This window comes from Medicago truncatula, chromosome 1 (genome assembly GCF_003473485.1).
Source record: "Medicago truncatula cultivar Jemalong A17 chromosome 1, MtrunA17r5.0-ANR, whole genome shotgun sequence".
Lineage (NCBI taxonomy): Eukaryota > Viridiplantae > Streptophyta > Magnoliopsida > Fabales > Fabaceae > Medicago > Medicago truncatula.
In genome coordinates, this window is record NC_053042.1 from 3,393,720 (window position 1) to 3,410,976 (window position 17,257).

Consider the following 17,257-nt stretch of genomic DNA (forward strand, 5'->3'; position numbering starts at 1 on the left):
TAAAAATAAAATAGCCAAAATTATTAATTTTATTATTATTAATTTCAAATGAGTAGCTAAACATCAATATCAAATTGGCGGGAAAACATATCCTCATTTTTACTAGTGATACACCACCTTTGCTGCCTTTTACATTTTTAACAAAACACTCCTTTGAAAAAATAGCCTCAGTGTGATTAAGCTGTACAAGAATACTCTCTCAATAAGCTTCTTTGTTTTACTAGCTCGTGCATGTCATGGACAATTCTGAACACAGAATCAGGCCTTGCTAGTTTTAATGCATTTTGGGACATTTCTTTTAGTTCATCGGCCTTTGGACCAAACCAGTCCGCAACAATTTTCGCTATCTCCTTAGGCAATTTAGAGTACTTTCCACATCCATTTTCAACTACATAGGGAACATTGCCAGCTTCCTGAAATAAAAGGAAATGATGTAAGTTCACAACCATATTCAATCACTTTGGTGTATATGCAGACCAATCTACTTTGGAAAATATACCACTTATGTATGAAACCTCAGCCTAAATTTAATTAGTGTTGTTAAATAGCGACTATGGCAGTAGAGCAAGGAATTTGAACAGATCACCACTGTTCTGCGATACACTATTTAATTAAAAATATTGTGAAAGTGTCTAGAGCGGCACTATAGCACTCTTACGCAGCGAAATGTGAACACGCCGCTATTTTCCGCAATCCACAATTTACAACTCTGAAATTACTTTCATTGATTAGCCACAATAGTGCAAGCTAATTTTCAAATAAAAATTCATGACAAGGTCAAGAAATGGCAATAATAAGAACCACATTACCAACCCGGCAATGTAATCATTTAAAATAATAGGTAGGCCTCGAATCATGGCCTCTGCAATTGTCCCTGGGCCTGCCTACAGAAGGAAGAAAAAAGAATCCATCAACAGCTGTCATAATGAGGTAAGAAAAAAATAGCCTCGACAATGAGATCCAACCTTTGTAATAATGCAATCACAGGCTCCCATGCATTCTTCAATTTTGGTAACGAACCCCTTGACCTAAAACATGGGTAAAAACAATAATTTAGGGGATTCCATATCTACATGTATTTATTTACCCCAGACAACCTTGACTCATAAGAAAGAAAACTTTCATTTCAAATAAATTAGATCAATGTTGTGAACTAAGTAAGTCTAAAATATTATAATTTAGCTATTCATTGTACAATGGGTAGAGATTAGTTTCTCACCCTAGAAAGTTTGCTACGAGCAATTAATCAATTTAGAGCTAATCTTGCCGCTCATCAATTATAAATTAAAAACTATAACTCTCATTTTCACATCTTTAATTATTCTGAGATCCCAATTGTCTACTCCATTTTCTTACTTGAATACTCTCTTAATTGAGACAGGGGTGGGCATGGTTCAGTTAACTATAAGCTATTTTAGGTAAGTATTCGAGTAAATTTGTGAAGAATAATTCAATTAGTCAATGAAATCAAAAGTACCCTTTTTTTTTGAAAGAAAAATCAATCAAAAGTACCCTAAATTCCACACATCGCAACACAATAATAAAATAAAACGGTACTGCATATGCATGAAAGCTGTAAAAATTTACACAACAATCCAAACATTTGAAAAAGAAAAAAAAACGGTGCTTGTGAAAAAATGATGAAAATGTAAAAGAGAAGAGAATGGGGAAGAAAGGTTACGCACCAGAGGCAAAAGAAGTAGTGAAGAAGAAGCCATCGAAATGGTTTGTTTGTTTGAGAAGAAGAAGAAAGAGTAAAAGCACTTTTCAGTTCAGTTTATTTGTGTTGTGCGTGCAGTTAAATGAAACATGTGTGTTGCGTTTGTTTGTGCTGGGTAAGTTATTTTCAGGAATTTAGGTTCCTATGACATGGGTCAGAAAATAATGGTTCGGTTCAGTTAATTGAGTTTGATTTGGTTAACCGTTTGGTTCAGTTAATGAATTGTTTTTAAAATAACGGTTCGGTTTAATAACCAATGTAATGGTTCAGTTAATTTTAGTTTGGTTCAGTTCGGTTCAATTTTTGGATATTTTTGCCCACCCCTAGAGACAGTGGACACATGCACATAATTCACAAAGTAGTCATTTTTTTTATATTCAATAGTACCATGAGTAACATTTTTTTGCTCACAGGTTTGCTTCAAAAGTTCAAACATTGATCCTAAAACTAGACAACAGTCTATCATGTAATAAAAGTATAGAACATGCAAATACTGGTTCAAGTAAAATCACAAACACCGGAACAATTAGTGCATCAATACCTTCACTGGAATCTTCCAATCAATAGAACTGAGTTTGTTAGCAAGCTTCTTATTGCGACCACAGATCACAAGAATCTGACCTGTGGGAACCCCCTCGTCATTTAATAAATCTCCAAGTGCCCAAGCAGTAGCTTCAATGGGACCCATGCCTTCACCACCCCCCATCAATAATACAGCAGGAAGATCCTCATCCATCCCTAAATCTCTCCTCAGTTCATCCTATTAGAAAAGCTTGACAACGTCAACATTACTTGATATAAAAGAAAACCAAATTGCAGAAACATGAAACAATTATGTGCATAGCAGCCAATCAGTGAAAGCAGATACCAATGAAACGCATGGTTAATATATAATCAAGCTTTGATTAAAAGTAAAAACAGTGAAACTACATTTTCATACCAAATTTATGTCAAAAAAGTGAAATACTAGCTTGCATGTGCATCAACTAGTTTCATGTCTGCCATCATGTACACTAACCTAAAACTGATTATAGTATTGAACCATTAAAAATTTGAATTTTGAGAATTTGATTTTTGCTACTATTCACTTCTCCATATGCTGCTAACTAAGGAAAATATTAAATATAAAATAGGGTGAATTCTACATCCGTCCACAGTGAACCATAATGTTACAATAACAACAGTCAAGTCTTATCTCACTGGGTGGGACCAGCTCAGATTAACATTAGATGTGGAATTAGTTTATAGAACAGTTTATATTAAAATAATGAACCTCAAATAATAACTAAATGGCAAAATCAGGGCCATGGTTGTAGTCAACAATACATGCCAACCCTTAGCATATCATATCTCATTGTATAAAACAATTCTGAAAAAGTCATTTGGAAATGCAGTTTCACTACAAGTTGACCAATCATGCCATAACTATAAGAAGTTAAGAACATGGCATACCTTTGGCCGAACAGGCTTTATAAAGGACGGTCTAACAGGTAGGCCGTAAATCTTTATTTGGGTTTGTTGGAGTCCAGCTTTCATTGCTCTTTTGGCAACATCTGTAGTTGGACAATAACATCTAGTTACAAGCTTGTGAAACCTAAAAAATACAAAAAATAAAATGTCAAAATCAGATTATTGGTAATATTATGGAAAAGAAAATACTAAAAAACAAGAACTAAACTAACCATGTTGGATGGCACGTGCTCAAATCTGTAATAACTGTGGTAAAAACAATCTTATCTAAAAGACCCCTTGACCTCAAAATGCGAAGGGCAACATGTTGCATCAGTGGATGCACACTGATTATTATATCAGGTTGATACTTCATTAACCCTTTAGCAACCTCACTGTAAAAACATATAAGATATACTTAACCTCTGACATGTAATATATACTTCATAAGATAAGAGCTAGCGTAAATAAAATTAGTTTCCAGAACAAATAATATATGCGTCAACACTGGCAAATTTCAACAACTTCTGCCAAATATTGATTACTGCTAACATAATGTACTATATCTGTCAAATATTGATTACTGCTAACAATAATGTACTATAATATTCTCTTAGAATTTGGTTTTAGCCTAACTCAAACTTTTACAAAACTGGCTAGCAATGTGAGGGATGCTTCCTACTTATAAAGTTATTTACAAGATTTTTTATTCAATGTGGGACTCTTGACAGACTCCCTTCACGCTCAAGATTTGACATATGGAGCATGGCCCGGTAGTGGGAGACCTGATAGCTGGTGTCCCAATAGACCTTGGAAAGGCTCTGATACAATCTTAAAATTTAAGTTTGGCCCAACTCCATCCTATAAAACTAGCTTGTAAGGCAAGAGATTCCTTCCACATATAAAGTCGTTTACGGGCCTAATCTTATCCAATGTGGGAGCACACTGCAACTGAAGGCAATAAAGAGGGCAACTGTTTGAGACTGTCATGCACTATATTGGTAGGAGCCAGTCAAATATCAAATCAGAACCGTACTGAAATACTGCCGAACTACCATGCTGTCATTTTTATTGAAATGATGAACCATGTATTGTATACTTATGGTTTAGACACCCAAAATCTGTATATTGCACAGGAACAAAAATCCATGTATGATGTGTTGGATAAAAGAAAATAATTTATCTCCACGACTAGAAATCCAGTCCATAACGACAATGAAACTATTCTAATATAACATGTTATATTGTTTGAACGATCCTATGGTAACAAACAACACAAATAACAGGGTGAATATTAGACCAGTTAATGCCCCAACTTTCATTTATGTGTCACCTCATAAACTAGTAGTAGGTGAAAAGGATAAACCAAAATCTCACCGAGCTATGAATGTTGAAGTTGCAGCAAAATTGGACTGATGAACTAGACGTGGGGCAGTTCCATAGTAGGTCATCCTCCACAACGGTCCATGTTTCACCAAAAAGCTATAGCTTTTGGGAATTTGATTGAACGGCCAAGGTGTGTGCTCAGACCACAAATCAGTAATAAATACCTGCATGGCATAAACTCCAAAGTGTAAACAAAACACAAGAATTTTACATAATCAATTCACTGTAGAGGCAGCTTAATTACAACTAGCTATTAACTGGAATCAATTTTACATAATCAATTCACTCAAACTCAATTTCTTTCACTGCATAACCAAACATCCACATAACCTATTTCCGTCTCACTCTACTAAACTCTCAAAAATAGCTTACAAAAACAACTCAAACGTTCTATAGAAACACTTTAACCACATTACTCAATACACAAAATATGATAAACAGTTCATTTAACCACACCCTAACTTTTTTGCCTAAAAATCCCCTTGCTCTTAAACAAAAGCATCATATTTTATTCCTTTAATTACCTCAATAGCACCAAAACTATAGCCTGTCCCGTGATTTCTGACGCATGTCAGTATCCAAGACCAATACAACACTGACGCATGTGATTACATTTGATTAGTAATTTATTACCATCAAAGTGTCGGTGTCATGTCTGATGTATGTTTTAGTGATTCAAAGCTAATTACATAAAAATCAACTTAATTAAATTAAAAAACCTGATAATCATCGCCGTATTCTTGATAAAAAGCAGCTTTAATCGCTTCAGCAGAAGCACGATGACCACCAGTATCACTCATCAAAATCAAAACCTTCTTCGCTTTCTTCCCCTCACCACTCTTCAATCCCAATCCTTCATCTTCCACACCAACCCCATTCCCATTTCCACCAACATCATTCCCCTCACCCTCACCTCCACCAACACCACCACCACCGTCACCTCCATCACCTACTCTCAACGAAGCGAATCCAATCGGCATCCTCTCACAATGAACCCTAACAGCTCTATTAAAATCATGAAGAATATTCCTAAACTTATAACCACCACCGCTATTGTTTAAACTGAGTGAAACGGTGCGTTTTGATGATGATGCCACACGTGTGAGGTTGTTGAAGTAAAGATAATTAGAAAGAAGTGAAGCTGGTGAACATGCTTCTGAAGTTAGGTTTAGAAACGACGACGTATCGAGTGTGAATCGACCAATTCGTGAACCTAATTCAAGAACCGCATTTGGTTCTTTTGTAACACGCGTAGCTGGATTATACATAATAGGATAATTAGTTTGTTAATTTTGTGTAATGAGGTTGAAGAGGTTAAGGTTTTGGAAGTGAAACGTGTTCATTCATCGGAGAAAATGAGGTTGTTGTGTTTGTTTGTTTGTTTATTGCAGAGGTTTTTATAAGTTGAAGAATTTGAAGAGACGAGTTTTGTTGAGTTGAATTGAGTTGGGTTTTTAAGTAAGTGGATTGGGGGTTTTTTGGTTGATGCAATGGAATGAGTTTATGATGATGACTACTAACTTGACTGTCTACAATGGGTGATACCGGCCAAAAGTGGGTCCTACTATTGTTCTGGTTTATGTCGACTGGGCCAATGAAAAGTTGCCATGTCATGTGGGTGAAAATTAAAATGTTTAGCTTTCATGGTGTTCTTGAGAAAAAAAATTGGAAAAAGGTTCTTGAGTTGATTCTCAAACTTTGAAGTTTGAAACACTTTCTTCACTAAGGCGAGTACGAGGTTATGGGTAAAACACTTTACTATTTTTTTGTGTAAAGTTGTTAAGTAAATAAAGATTGTCTAAAACTTGTTTCACTTAACTTAACAATTAAATTATGTTTTTTTTAAATAATTTATCTTGTAATGGAACATGACTATTTATTTTAGTCACTATTATAAGTAAAAATAATTAACTTTGCGTTAATTAAAAAAATTAGTTAAGGATTTAAACTTGAGTCATCTAACTCCTATATTTTCGGGTTAAAATTTTATATTTTTATGACTTTATCTCGTAAGTCCAACATTTATTTAAAAACTATTCATAAATTTTATCTGAAATCTCTCATATGATATTAGAGTGTACGAGTAATTTGTCAAATTAGGTTTGCGAAGTCCACCATACCTAAATATGAATAAGAAGAAATTTTGTTCTTAAAAACAATATGCCTGTTATAGAACATACTTCCAACAAAAAAAATACTAGTAATGTGGTAGTAGTAATTATACAACATAAATTATTTATGTACTTACTACAAGGATTTGGTTATCTTTTTCCATGTTCCGTCCAACTAAACGCGTTTTAAATGTACACTTTATGTAAGAAGATTATTTGATTATAAACAAGAAACTTAATTTGCTAGCAGCCTCCATGTGATTCGCATGTTCTATTTTTTGACTGGGTAATTGGTACATAGAAATATGCATAATTCATAATTGCATGTACAAGTATAAGTAACATAATAGACGAGTCATGACTCATTGATCAAATTGCCGGCCAAAAAAGAATTTCATTCCATATTGGAATTGGAAGTTGAAACTTGAAACAGTCCACCCAATTTTCCAAGTTCACACATTGTCACTCACCACATCACAACCTAAATAATATGGATATATCATGCATTTAACTTTACGATAAAGAATGTATAAGGCATATAATAAGGATATTCTCAAGTTGTGTTGTGACTTTTTGATTTGGAGCACTAGCAACACTAGTCAATCACATGTGGTTGTAAAAAGGAACAATATAATGCTACTTCAGTTACCGGCCAATTTAATTTTGGTAGTCGTCAAAATATTTTTAAAAAAATTCATTATAAATATAACATTAATTTATTAAATTTAAAATAAATAATACTGATATCTTTTTAAATATATTTATTCTTTTTTTTTTAAGAAATCAAAATGGGATATAATACTCAACTGGCTATCCTTCTAGCACAAGGTGTGCCAAGAAGGATAGCAAATATTTACAACAAAGTATCAACGAGAATGAGCAGTGATTAGCCTATACCCAAACACAAAAACGAGTTTTGGCACCAATCATGAAACTTATAATTAAAACTAACAAATTTTGTTTTATGCCAATAAAAAGAGAGAAGCTTAATGTTCTCCAACAGCTGGGGAAAGGAAGTAAATACATTTTTTCTTAACACAACGTTGAACTCAAATGATTAATGTGTTTTATTTAAATTTACGGATTTCACCAATAACAGAGTTTGATATCATAGGATAAAATAATTTGTGGTATATGCTAGGGTGAAAACAAACAAAAAATTATATATTTGTCAATGTTACTAGCATTGGGATATTGTTACTAGTATTCATGTAGACACATGTTCGTCCAATTGATCTTTTTTATTACATTAATGTTTATAAATTACGAACAATAGTGTTAATTTTTTACTCAAAATTTAATGTTTGTGTTTCTGCCAAATTGTGACACAATTTAGAATAATCGTGATGTGATTGGTGAAGTTATTATTTGGAGGTTTCAATTCTTCAAGAATCATGGTGGGGCTTTGGAAAATGTGGCGTGATTTGGCCTGCAGCTGGCAAAAGTACAATCTACAATTGGAAAATTGTGTCGTGATTTGGGAAATCGTTGCGCAGTTTATCCCGATGTGAATACTATAAAAGAAGTATTTGACCCCATTTGTTGATGGATCTTGAGATTCTCATGAAATCAAAGGAAGGAACTTTAAGAGAATTTAGAGGTTAAGATCTGAGGGTCTTTAGGTGAGATTTAAATGATCAAGATGTGAATCTTAGAGAACCAAAAGAGGGGGCTCTTGGGAAAGGGTTCGTGTCGTTTTGGGAGAGATTCATTGCTTAGGAAAGTTGGGAAACACATGAGAGGAGGTAGAGTCTTGCGAGCAACTTAGGTGAATCTTAGGGTACCAAAAGAGGAGATCCTTAGGAAATCAAAGGCTAAGGGTTTGTTTCTTTTGGGGTTGGATTCTAGAGTTGGGAAACACCTTAGGCCGTGAACTCATTGGGTCTTTTTTTATTTTTTTTTATTTTAAGGAACATTGGGTCTCTTGATCACCGTAAGAGATTTGGGAAAATAGTAGAAATTAGGTGTGCTCTTGAAGAACTTGTGTGCATGAATTTTATCTAATTGGGACTAAAAGTAGTGACTCAAAATTTTATAGAGGCTAAAAGTTGATTGTATATTTCGTTAGTTAAAATAGTTTTCAATTTTAAAATACTTCATTGATATTATCATATTAATGTGATATACTTATTTATTGTGGTATCAATTTTTATAGGGACTATGTCGGCCTTACCAAAATGTTAATTGCCCCATATAAATAATCTACTTGGAAAATAAAAACTTCATTATTTTAGGAAATTTGAAATTTTCTTGGCTCCTAAAAATAAAAATAAAAATAGTAGTAATAATTTTTGATCTTGCATTTGGAAAGTTTGAAGTTTTTGAGAAGCAAATGGGGAACGAATACAATGAAGCAACCGATGGACTTGTGAAACTATTCAGAAAAGCAAATCACGATCTTGATATCGTTCACCACCGTCTTCAAACTGAATTTCAACAACAGTACCCTGAAAATGTAAGTAATAAACCCTATTACACTTTTCACCCCCTTTTTTCAATTCCTGTGAAAATTTGTACCTTTTTTGTGCTTAATATTGAAATTGGGTTTCTGCAGGCAAACCCTATGAAGCTTGTTTCTAGGATCAAAAAGATACAAGAAGAGATTTCAATTTTGAAGGGGCAGTGTCATGAGCTTCTTGCTGCTAAGCAGGTGATTGATTTACTTGCTGTTGTTATACTTCAATGCATTTTGGTCACTGACACTTTAGATTGAAGACGTGTTTGGTGTTTGGTGTTTGACGTATATGTTTATTTTTTGTCACTTTTGAGTAAACCACCGAATTAGGCATGGTTTTCTATGACACTCTCAAATGGGTTCTTGAGATTATGCTTGTTTCACAAATGTCACCGACTCTTTCAAATTTTACTCATATCAGTCCTTCTGAGAGTCCGGGGACCAAATTTGATAGTAATGTTATGGACTAAATTGATAGTAAGTGGTTAAATATACAGACCAAATTGATAATGCGTGGTTAAATATAGGGATCAACTTGACAATTTAATGGAGTCGGAGACCTTTTTAAAATATTCATAATCACAGAGACCTATTCGATAGTGACCTACAAAGTTGGGGACGAATTTGGTGGTTTGCTCGTAGTTCATAGCTACAAAGTTTTTTTGATTATTTTTTGTAATAATATACATATGTTAGTGTGAGATGGGAATAAGAGCTAGGTTTTAAAGTATTGTTTGCTTGTTGAGTTGTGCAGGATTTGATTGATAAAGCTCAGACAGTTCTTGTTGAGAATAGAAATTTAGTGCAGCGTATGCAATCATCTGTGGGAATCCCCTTTACTAGTGAAGATGATGATGCATTCACTAACTTCAAACAGGTTATTGTGTTTGTCTTTATTTTAATCTTTTTTAACAGTTTGAATGATAATTTCCTATTGTTGAATGATGTTCTTTGATGTGCCTTTTTTGTGTGTGGCATTTCATAGTGCCTTTACTCATTTATGTGTGCATTATGATTCATGTTGGTTATACCAAAATAATCTTTTGATCCTTTAAACAAACAAAACTCTAAGATATTTGTAAGTTGTCTAATTTATAAGTTATTTGGGGAGCATTTGCGAATAAGTTGAAAACGCAAACGCTGAAAAAGAGGAGGTGGGACATGTTATACGGTTAGCTATTGTATCGTCTTTGTGGTTAACACAACATAAGATTATTGTTCAAGAAGGTGTCGCTGACTGCACCACAATCATTAATTAGATTAAAATGTTGCTGTGGGGATGGTTTATTGGTAGAGAAGGAAGAAAAACAAGTTGTTTATTTTCTGATTGGTGGTCAAATTCGATAGCGTGTATGCTTTATTTGTAATTGCGATCACTATGCATTTGCTGATCTTTGATGTAAAGGGTTGACGTACAAATTTTGCTTAGAAAAAAAGCTGAAAACGACTTATGGGTTTTTTGTAAGTTATCCTAAACACTTCTGCAATTGTTTGTCACGACTCATGAGTTAAGTTTTAATAGGCTCTTCCGAATCTCTAATAAGTATTTGTGCTAGATTTTGATTTCATAAGAGAATAATAAATTTATCAGTCAAAATCAAGATGCAGTCTCTTCTATTATGGAGAATAGCCAAGTGAAGAGTGATGGTAACTTTTGCTTGAATCTTTTGCTATTCTCAAAGGTTGCCATTTTCAAAGCGGTGTTTTAAGTCTTTAACCCTCTTGCCAGCAAACAACCAATCTAAATCAAAATATGGAGCTTTGTAAGTATTTAACCAAGCTTGGGTACATTTCACATTGCTTTGCGTACATAGGGAAGGGGAACCTGTCCCCATATTGGATGAGATATAACCTGAAAATATCTTTATAAGTGGGAGACATCCCTCACATTAGAAGCCAGTTTGTAGGGCTCAGATTTTAAAATAGTATTAAAGCTTATCCAAGATATGATGGGCAACCCACTATCAAATTCAAGCTACTCGGGCCATGCTGCAAATGTTAGTCCTAGACGTGAGGGGTGCGTTGGGAGTTCCTCATTGGATGACATATGGCCTAAAAGTATGTTTATAAGTAGGTATTCCTCGCCTTACAAGCTGCCGGTTTTGCAGGGTTGAATTAAGTCCAACCAAATTTTAAGAGGTCCTGCTGGTTTTTAGTTGGCAGAACGTGGGAAGGGAGAAGGTAAAATACAGAGGATGCATTAAAACATTATCAACTAGAGTAATAGCTCAAACGGGAAAAGAATATATTTAGTTTTTCATGTTCTCATATTTCATTTTTTTGTTATACCAAGCATCTGCAAAGTGATTTTCATCCCAAATGTATCTCTCAACTTTTCACATAGTCAATCAAGTAGATCTTAGTCAACCAAGTAATTGCAATGGTTTTGACACAATTTTAATTGATTGTGCAGGTGATTGATGAATGGACTGATCAAATAAGATCAAAAACTGGTGAGCAGTTTCACGGACTTTTTGGTTTGCCAATTTTGCATGCACATGCTGTACATTTGACAACCTTAATTAATTGATACTAGCGTGTAAATCATCATTCTGGATTAGCAAAATTTTCTGGCTATTAAAACAAAGGTTTGGAATGTGTATTTTATGCTAGAAAGAGATAACAACAGATTGTGGTTTGGTCCCCTTTTTTTACTCTCCTAGAAGCTAACCCCCTTGGGTTGGTCCAGTGATGTTGGCTTGAGATCTTAGAGTGTGCTCTTCTCAAGGTCTCAAGTTCGATTCTTCCCGGTTCCGATTTCGGTGGGCTAATTTGGCTTCTTAAAAAAAAAACTATCCTAGAAGCTGGAATATTTTTGTTATTTATTATTCTAGTTGGTAGTCTTTTTACATTTTTGTCTTCATCTCCTTTTTCTCATCTTCGCTTTTGTTCGTGTAATTTAATTTCTCAAGTAGATGCATTAGTTAGTCATAAGTTCTGTAGGAGTGCTTAGGGCTCGATTCCTTCGATGAAGAGAGGAGAGTGGAGTTCAGATGGACACAGTTTTTTCAAATAGCAGTTATAGCGGCTCTGCAGTGTTGTGGAATTTGAACAAATCACTATTGTTCCGCGACACCCTGTTTAGTATAAAGTGTTGTCAAATAGCAGCTAGAGCAGTGCTCAACCCTCTAGCATAGAGGAATTTGAACAAACCGCTATTTTCCATGCTCCACGATTGACAAGACTTGATGTGAAGAGTATAATGACAGAATATGAGGACAAATAAAGTATGCATGTCATGTTTATCTGGCGGCGCTATAGCATAGCAAATTTGAACAAATTGCTAATTTTCCACGATACAATATTTAATACAAAGTGTGGTCAAATAGTGGCTATAGTGTTGTAGCAGCTATTTGCTAGTAGATTTTAACAAACAGCTATTTTCTTCCATCTGTGATTAACAACACTGGCACACTACTAGATTAAAGTTAGGTAATAATGCTTACCATGCTGTCTTAGTCATGTCCCTTCATGGTGTCTTCCATCCTTTTCCCTTGTATATCATTTCTAGAATTTAGAAATGCAGAAAATAACTGTCCCTGTAAATTTGTTTTGATGCAGGAAATGAACCACAAGATTCTGATTCTGGAGATCTCAACAAACTACTCTTTTCAGCTATAGTTCAAAGTAATTGAACTGCTATCCAGACAACCAATGTTACAGTTTTAGTTCAGTTCCTAGGGTTTTATCAGATATATACGGTAGACTTGTAATGTACTAATAGTTGGATAAAGTTCTCATAGTCTCATATTTGGATAGCGTATTATAGAGTTTGTTTTTGTACTAATAGTTGGATAAAGTTCTCATATGTCATTATGGACTTCTATCCGTATAGGAGGCAATTTCAATTTATACGTAGAGGAAGCAAATTTCAATTTATGAATTCGGACATGATGGAGACTTAAGAATCCTACTTGTTTTCAATTTCACTGTCCTACATTGACAATAACAAAAACCATTCGAATAGTGAAAGTTTAAATTAATAATTGGAATATATACACACGTGTTTACGATTTGATAAAATTTAAAAGAATGTTCACCGTTGACAATCATTTTCAAAGTACATATATTAGCAAAATGTGTTCCCTGCAATTGGATCCAATTATGGTGAAGAAGTGTTGGGGGTAATTTTTTTAAGGGTTAAATATATTTTTGGTAAATTCAAGACAAGATACAAGTCATTACCTAATCCGTCAGCTAAAGGATTGGGGGTAATTTTTTTAAGAGTTAAATATATTTTTGGTCCCTATAAATATGTCGACTTTTTGTTTTAATTCCTCTAAAAAAATTCTTCAACTTTTAGTCCCCCAAAAGTTTTTCATCTTTACTTTTGGTCCCCACAAAAATTTATAATATTATAAGAATCTCTACTAAAAAAAATTAGAATTTTTTAACAAAACATGAATTAAATATGAAGTTATATATTTTTTGCGGTTAAAAATTCATATTTAATTTATTTTTCATTAAAAAATACAAAAATTCACTTAAAAATAGGGACCAAAAGTAGTGATTGAAAATTTTATAAGGACTAAAAGTTGTAGGAAAATTTTAGAGGGATTAGAACGAAAACTTGATATATTTATAGGGATCAAAAACATATTTAACCTTTTTTTTAAAGTGGGATAAGACCTATTTCCTCAATAAACTGGGTCATCCCAAACCACTAGGATACACACGAACCACTCTATGGACTTTCCATAATCCCCCTAATCATGGTTAGCTTTCTAAAATCTGCCTATAGGTGTCCTTCAAGAAAAGTTGCCCAAATTAGGGTTAAAAGGACTAAAACCCTAATTTACCACTATAAAGACTAACTCATAGTCTTCTTTTAGGTACACAATTTCTACCATAAAATCCTACATTTTTTATGCATTCTTAGTCGATCTTTGAAGTGTTTTTAGGTACAAGACCATCCCCCTTCAGAGAGAAAGGATTGTTGTTAGTCTGACGATCCCAATGCCTCCACATGTAAACATAAGGCCTAGATCTCATATCGTGCCAAATCAGATACCACAAAATAAATATTTAAATCCATGTGTATGTTTTTTTTGTTGGTTTTGATAGATGATCATTAAAGAAATACTTTGACTATTAGATTAATTTATTTGATATTTTTTACTTAAAGGATTAAATTTCGGTCAAAATAAAAAAGTATTTTAATGAGAAAAAAGAATTTAAAATTAATTAAAAAGAAACATATTTTTATAAGAAAAATACAAATTTTTTAATTTAATTAAAATATTGACAAAGACTCTAAAAGTTAAAATTTCAAATTAATGTTTTTCCTAAAACGAAGTGTGGGTACGGTACGGGGCAGCTCAACTTGCTTGAGATAAAAGTTAAGGAGTTGGGGGTTCAACAAATCCTTATTCCTTTTGTCAAAAAAAAATAAAAATCCTTGTTCCTTTTAAATTAATGTTTTCTATGTTTTTCCCCAATAAATCTTTATCCTTGTATTTAAAAAGAAAAAAAAAACCATTTCGATTGAACATTAAACTCATACCTTAAAAAAAAACCCATTTCGATTGAACATTAAACTTCACATATATACGAGTATTTGCAGGTAATTTGAAGCAAGTTAGTGAGAGTGGTAATACCAAGATTGAACATTAAACTCATACCTTAAAAAAGAAAAGAAAAGAAAAAAAAAAAACACATTTCGATTCTTGATCATTTGAATTTTTTTTTTTATCCAGTTTCGTATATTATGATTAAGCCATTGAAGTTGGAATTGGAATTATTTTGCAAGTTGAAGGAAAAGTTAGGTATATGTGATTTGTCTAGTTTGAAATTGATGCATTGTTGTAATTGTAAACTGAACTAACTTGTTGTTACAGCAGTGTTTCAACATATTTGGAGGGGGAAGGAGGGGGATGAAAAAAAGGAAGAAGCAAGTGGAAGAAATATATGATATTGAGTGGAGAACTTAAAAATAATTTTAGTAACTTGAAAATTTATGTAATCAATGCATTGAAAATTGAAATACTTAATTTTTTTTATGAAATAATTTCTTCTTTTAGAATGTTTAAAGAGTACCCTGAGGTCTGGGGACACTCGTTAGACCCATAACATATCCATTGATATTACTTATTAATATTATTTGGAGTTACCTTTTCAGTTTTATTTTTTATTTTTTAGGGAACCTTATAAGCTAAGTTTGTCAAAGCTATTTACTATTAGAATTAAAAAAATTTAGGCTAAGTTTCTTCTTCAGAACTTCACATATTTCATTTCTAGAAACAATGGATGTAACGGCATTTGCAGCACGTTATGCTTAAGTCAAAGGTTTTTTTATAAGCTTTGTCTAACATATATAAGTAAATTACTCTTGCACCATACATAAGTCTATTTTCTACCTTAGATCAATAAATTTTAATTTATTGGAGAGATTTATTGATTCAATGTGTAAAGATTTATCTTCCTTGCACCATAAACTTATCCTCTTTTATGGGCCTTTTTTTTTTTTGAACAGCCAAAATTTTATTAAAGCCAACAAATCCTCTCACGAAGAGAAGGAAAGGGTGAGCAAGAGAACAAAACAGGCCCTGAAAACCTGAACACAGCATGGAAAAAAAAACAAGGAACAAAGGCTCCAATTAATAACCACCCCTTCCAAAACAAACACAGGAAAAACTCAGGGGAGCAAGCAATGCCAAAGGGGAAGAATTAAGGTTTTCAAAAAGTGGTAGGAGTATGATTTCACTATTTATAAAGCTCTAATAAGCACGTTTGGAAATCCCAATCCAATGGCCAAGCTACAACGAATAAATAAAGATGTCTCAAAACCCTTAAAATCAGACTGAAGCAACAAAAAGACTAACTATGGTAAACCATCATGACTTTTCACTGAGAAGCGCAAACATTAACGATTCTTGAATACAATTACAAAAACGGTTTACCACGTCTCTTCCAACATAACGAAAGATCGTTAGGGAAAAAATTGATGTCAAATGTCAGAGAGCCACCTCACCCACTTAAGGGACATATCAGCTTTGACTTAATGGGCAGAACAACTTTGGTTTAACGGAGGTTGACAGAAACGACCTATCTGAAACAAACTCGAAACTTAAAGGACCTATTTGAAACATTAGAAACTTAAAGATCTATCTGAAACAAAAGTGAAACTTAAAGGACTTAGGGAGGTATTTGGCCAAAAATAAAATTTCAAATTAATGTTTTCATATATAGAAGTGAGGTTAGGAGTGTAGGGGGTAGCTCAACTTGTTTGATAAAAGTTAATGAGTTGGGGGTTCAACAAATCATTATTTTATTTTTTTGTTTTGTTTTGAAATAACAAATTCTGAAATTAATTTTTTTTGGTGAAGGTCATAAAAAAAAATAAAAAATCCTGAAATTAATGTTTACTCAATAACACCGCTATCTTTTTCCCAAACATATATATTTTTTTTTTTTGGTCAAGTTCCCAAAAATATATTTAATCCTTAAAATAAAAATAAAAAAAAACCTTAAACCTTATAAATAATAGATTTGGCTTGGCCTAAATTACTGAACTTCGCAATTTCACTTTGGTTAGTTCCTTTTCTTTGTGAACCCTAAACCCTTTTTCTATGCGAACGTAACCGCTCCTTTCGCTTTGGTTAGTCCTTCGATTTCATATGCAATGCAATGCATTCTTTCTTCTGTATTTGTTTTTTTAATTGTTTGTTCTCTAATTAATTAATTAAATTGGTTAATGTTTCTGTTTGTTGTAGCAATCACTATCAAAAGTTTATTATCACGTTCTTTTTTCTGGAACTACTCGATTGGTCAAGGTAATTTATGATTCATGACTCAAATCATATTTATTTTTTAATGCTTGACACTCAGTTTTAAAAGGAGATTTAATTGCGTACACAGTTATAAACCTCTCAAGGTCTGATCTGAGGTTAGGTTTTTCGGTGTCAATTTGGGTGAACTTATTCGGCTATAAAATTTGATTTCAGAAGATTTAATAACTGCTATTCTTATTTATTTAATGAAGTTACACTACTTTGAGTTTCAAACCTAATAAAAATACATATTTATATACACAAACACTGACCTATATATTTTGATTTTTGATTCATGTGTACTCTTTGTTTGAATCTGAATATATCTATCTATCTAAAGGGAAGAAAACTACCAAAGTGTCTAAAG

At 33.1% G+C, this 17,257-nt stretch overlaps 2 protein-coding genes across 3 annotated transcripts; one reads left to right on the forward strand and one right to left on the reverse strand.

Annotated features, from left to right (window-relative positions):
* LOC11428752 (probable monogalactosyldiacylglycerol synthase, chloroplastic) lies at window positions 1-6,062 on the reverse strand. 2 transcript variants are annotated; one of them, XM_039832244.1, is made up of 8 exons: window positions 5,275-6,062; window positions 4,547-4,719; window positions 3,403-3,564; window positions 3,173-3,314; window positions 2,262-2,480; window positions 966-1,028; window positions 810-884; window positions 1-413 (listed from the first exon to the last, which is right to left on the reverse strand). In XM_039832244.1, the coding sequence occupies exons 1-8, from the start codon at window positions 5,821-5,823 to the stop codon at window positions 177-179; spliced, it is 1,620 nt and encodes a 539-aa protein (XP_039688178.1). In that variant the 5' UTR covers window positions 5,824-6,062; the 3' UTR covers window positions 1-176. The 2 variants fall into 2 exon arrangements, with proteins under 2 accessions (XP_039688178.1, XP_039688179.1); XM_039832245.1 differs by having other exon boundaries at window positions 814-884; window positions 5,275-6,061.
* Window positions 6,063-8,919: 2,857 nt separating this feature from the next.
* LOC11432389 (uncharacterized) lies at window positions 8,920-13,045 on the forward strand. Its single transcript, XM_003588769.4, has 5 exons — window positions 8,920-9,121; window positions 9,221-9,316; window positions 9,876-9,998; window positions 11,535-11,574; window positions 12,683-13,045. Exons 1-5 carry the CDS (start codon window positions 8,999-9,001, stop codon window positions 12,754-12,756), a joined length of 456 nt encoding a protein of 151 aa, XP_003588817.1. The 5' UTR covers window positions 8,920-8,998; the 3' UTR covers window positions 12,757-13,045.
* The last annotated feature ends 4,212 nt before the right edge of the window (window positions 13,046-17,257 follow it).

Coding starts and splice junctions, on each gene's coding strand:
- LOC11428752 (XM_039832244.1), bottom strand. CDS start 5,823: ATGTATAATCCAGCTACGCGTGTTACAAAAGAACCAAATGCGGTTCTT. Junction 4,720..5,274: donor AATACGGCGATGATTATCAG/GTTTTTTAATTT, acceptor TATGCCATGCAG/GTATTTATTACTGATTTGTG. Junction 885..965: donor GTGATTGCATTATTACAAAG/GTTGGATCTCAT, acceptor TTCCTTCTGTAG/GCAGGCCCAGGGACAATTGC.
- LOC11432389 (XM_003588769.4), top strand. CDS start 8,999: ATGGGGAACGAATACAATGAAGCAACCGATGGACTTGTGAAACTATTC. Junction 9,122..9,220: donor AACAACAGTACCCTGAAAAT/GTAAGTAATAAA, acceptor GGGTTTCTGCAG/GCAAACCCTATGAAGCTTGT. Junction 11,575..12,682: donor TCAAATAAGATCAAAAACTG/GTGAGCAGTTTC, acceptor GTTTTGATGCAG/GAAATGAACCACAAGATTCT.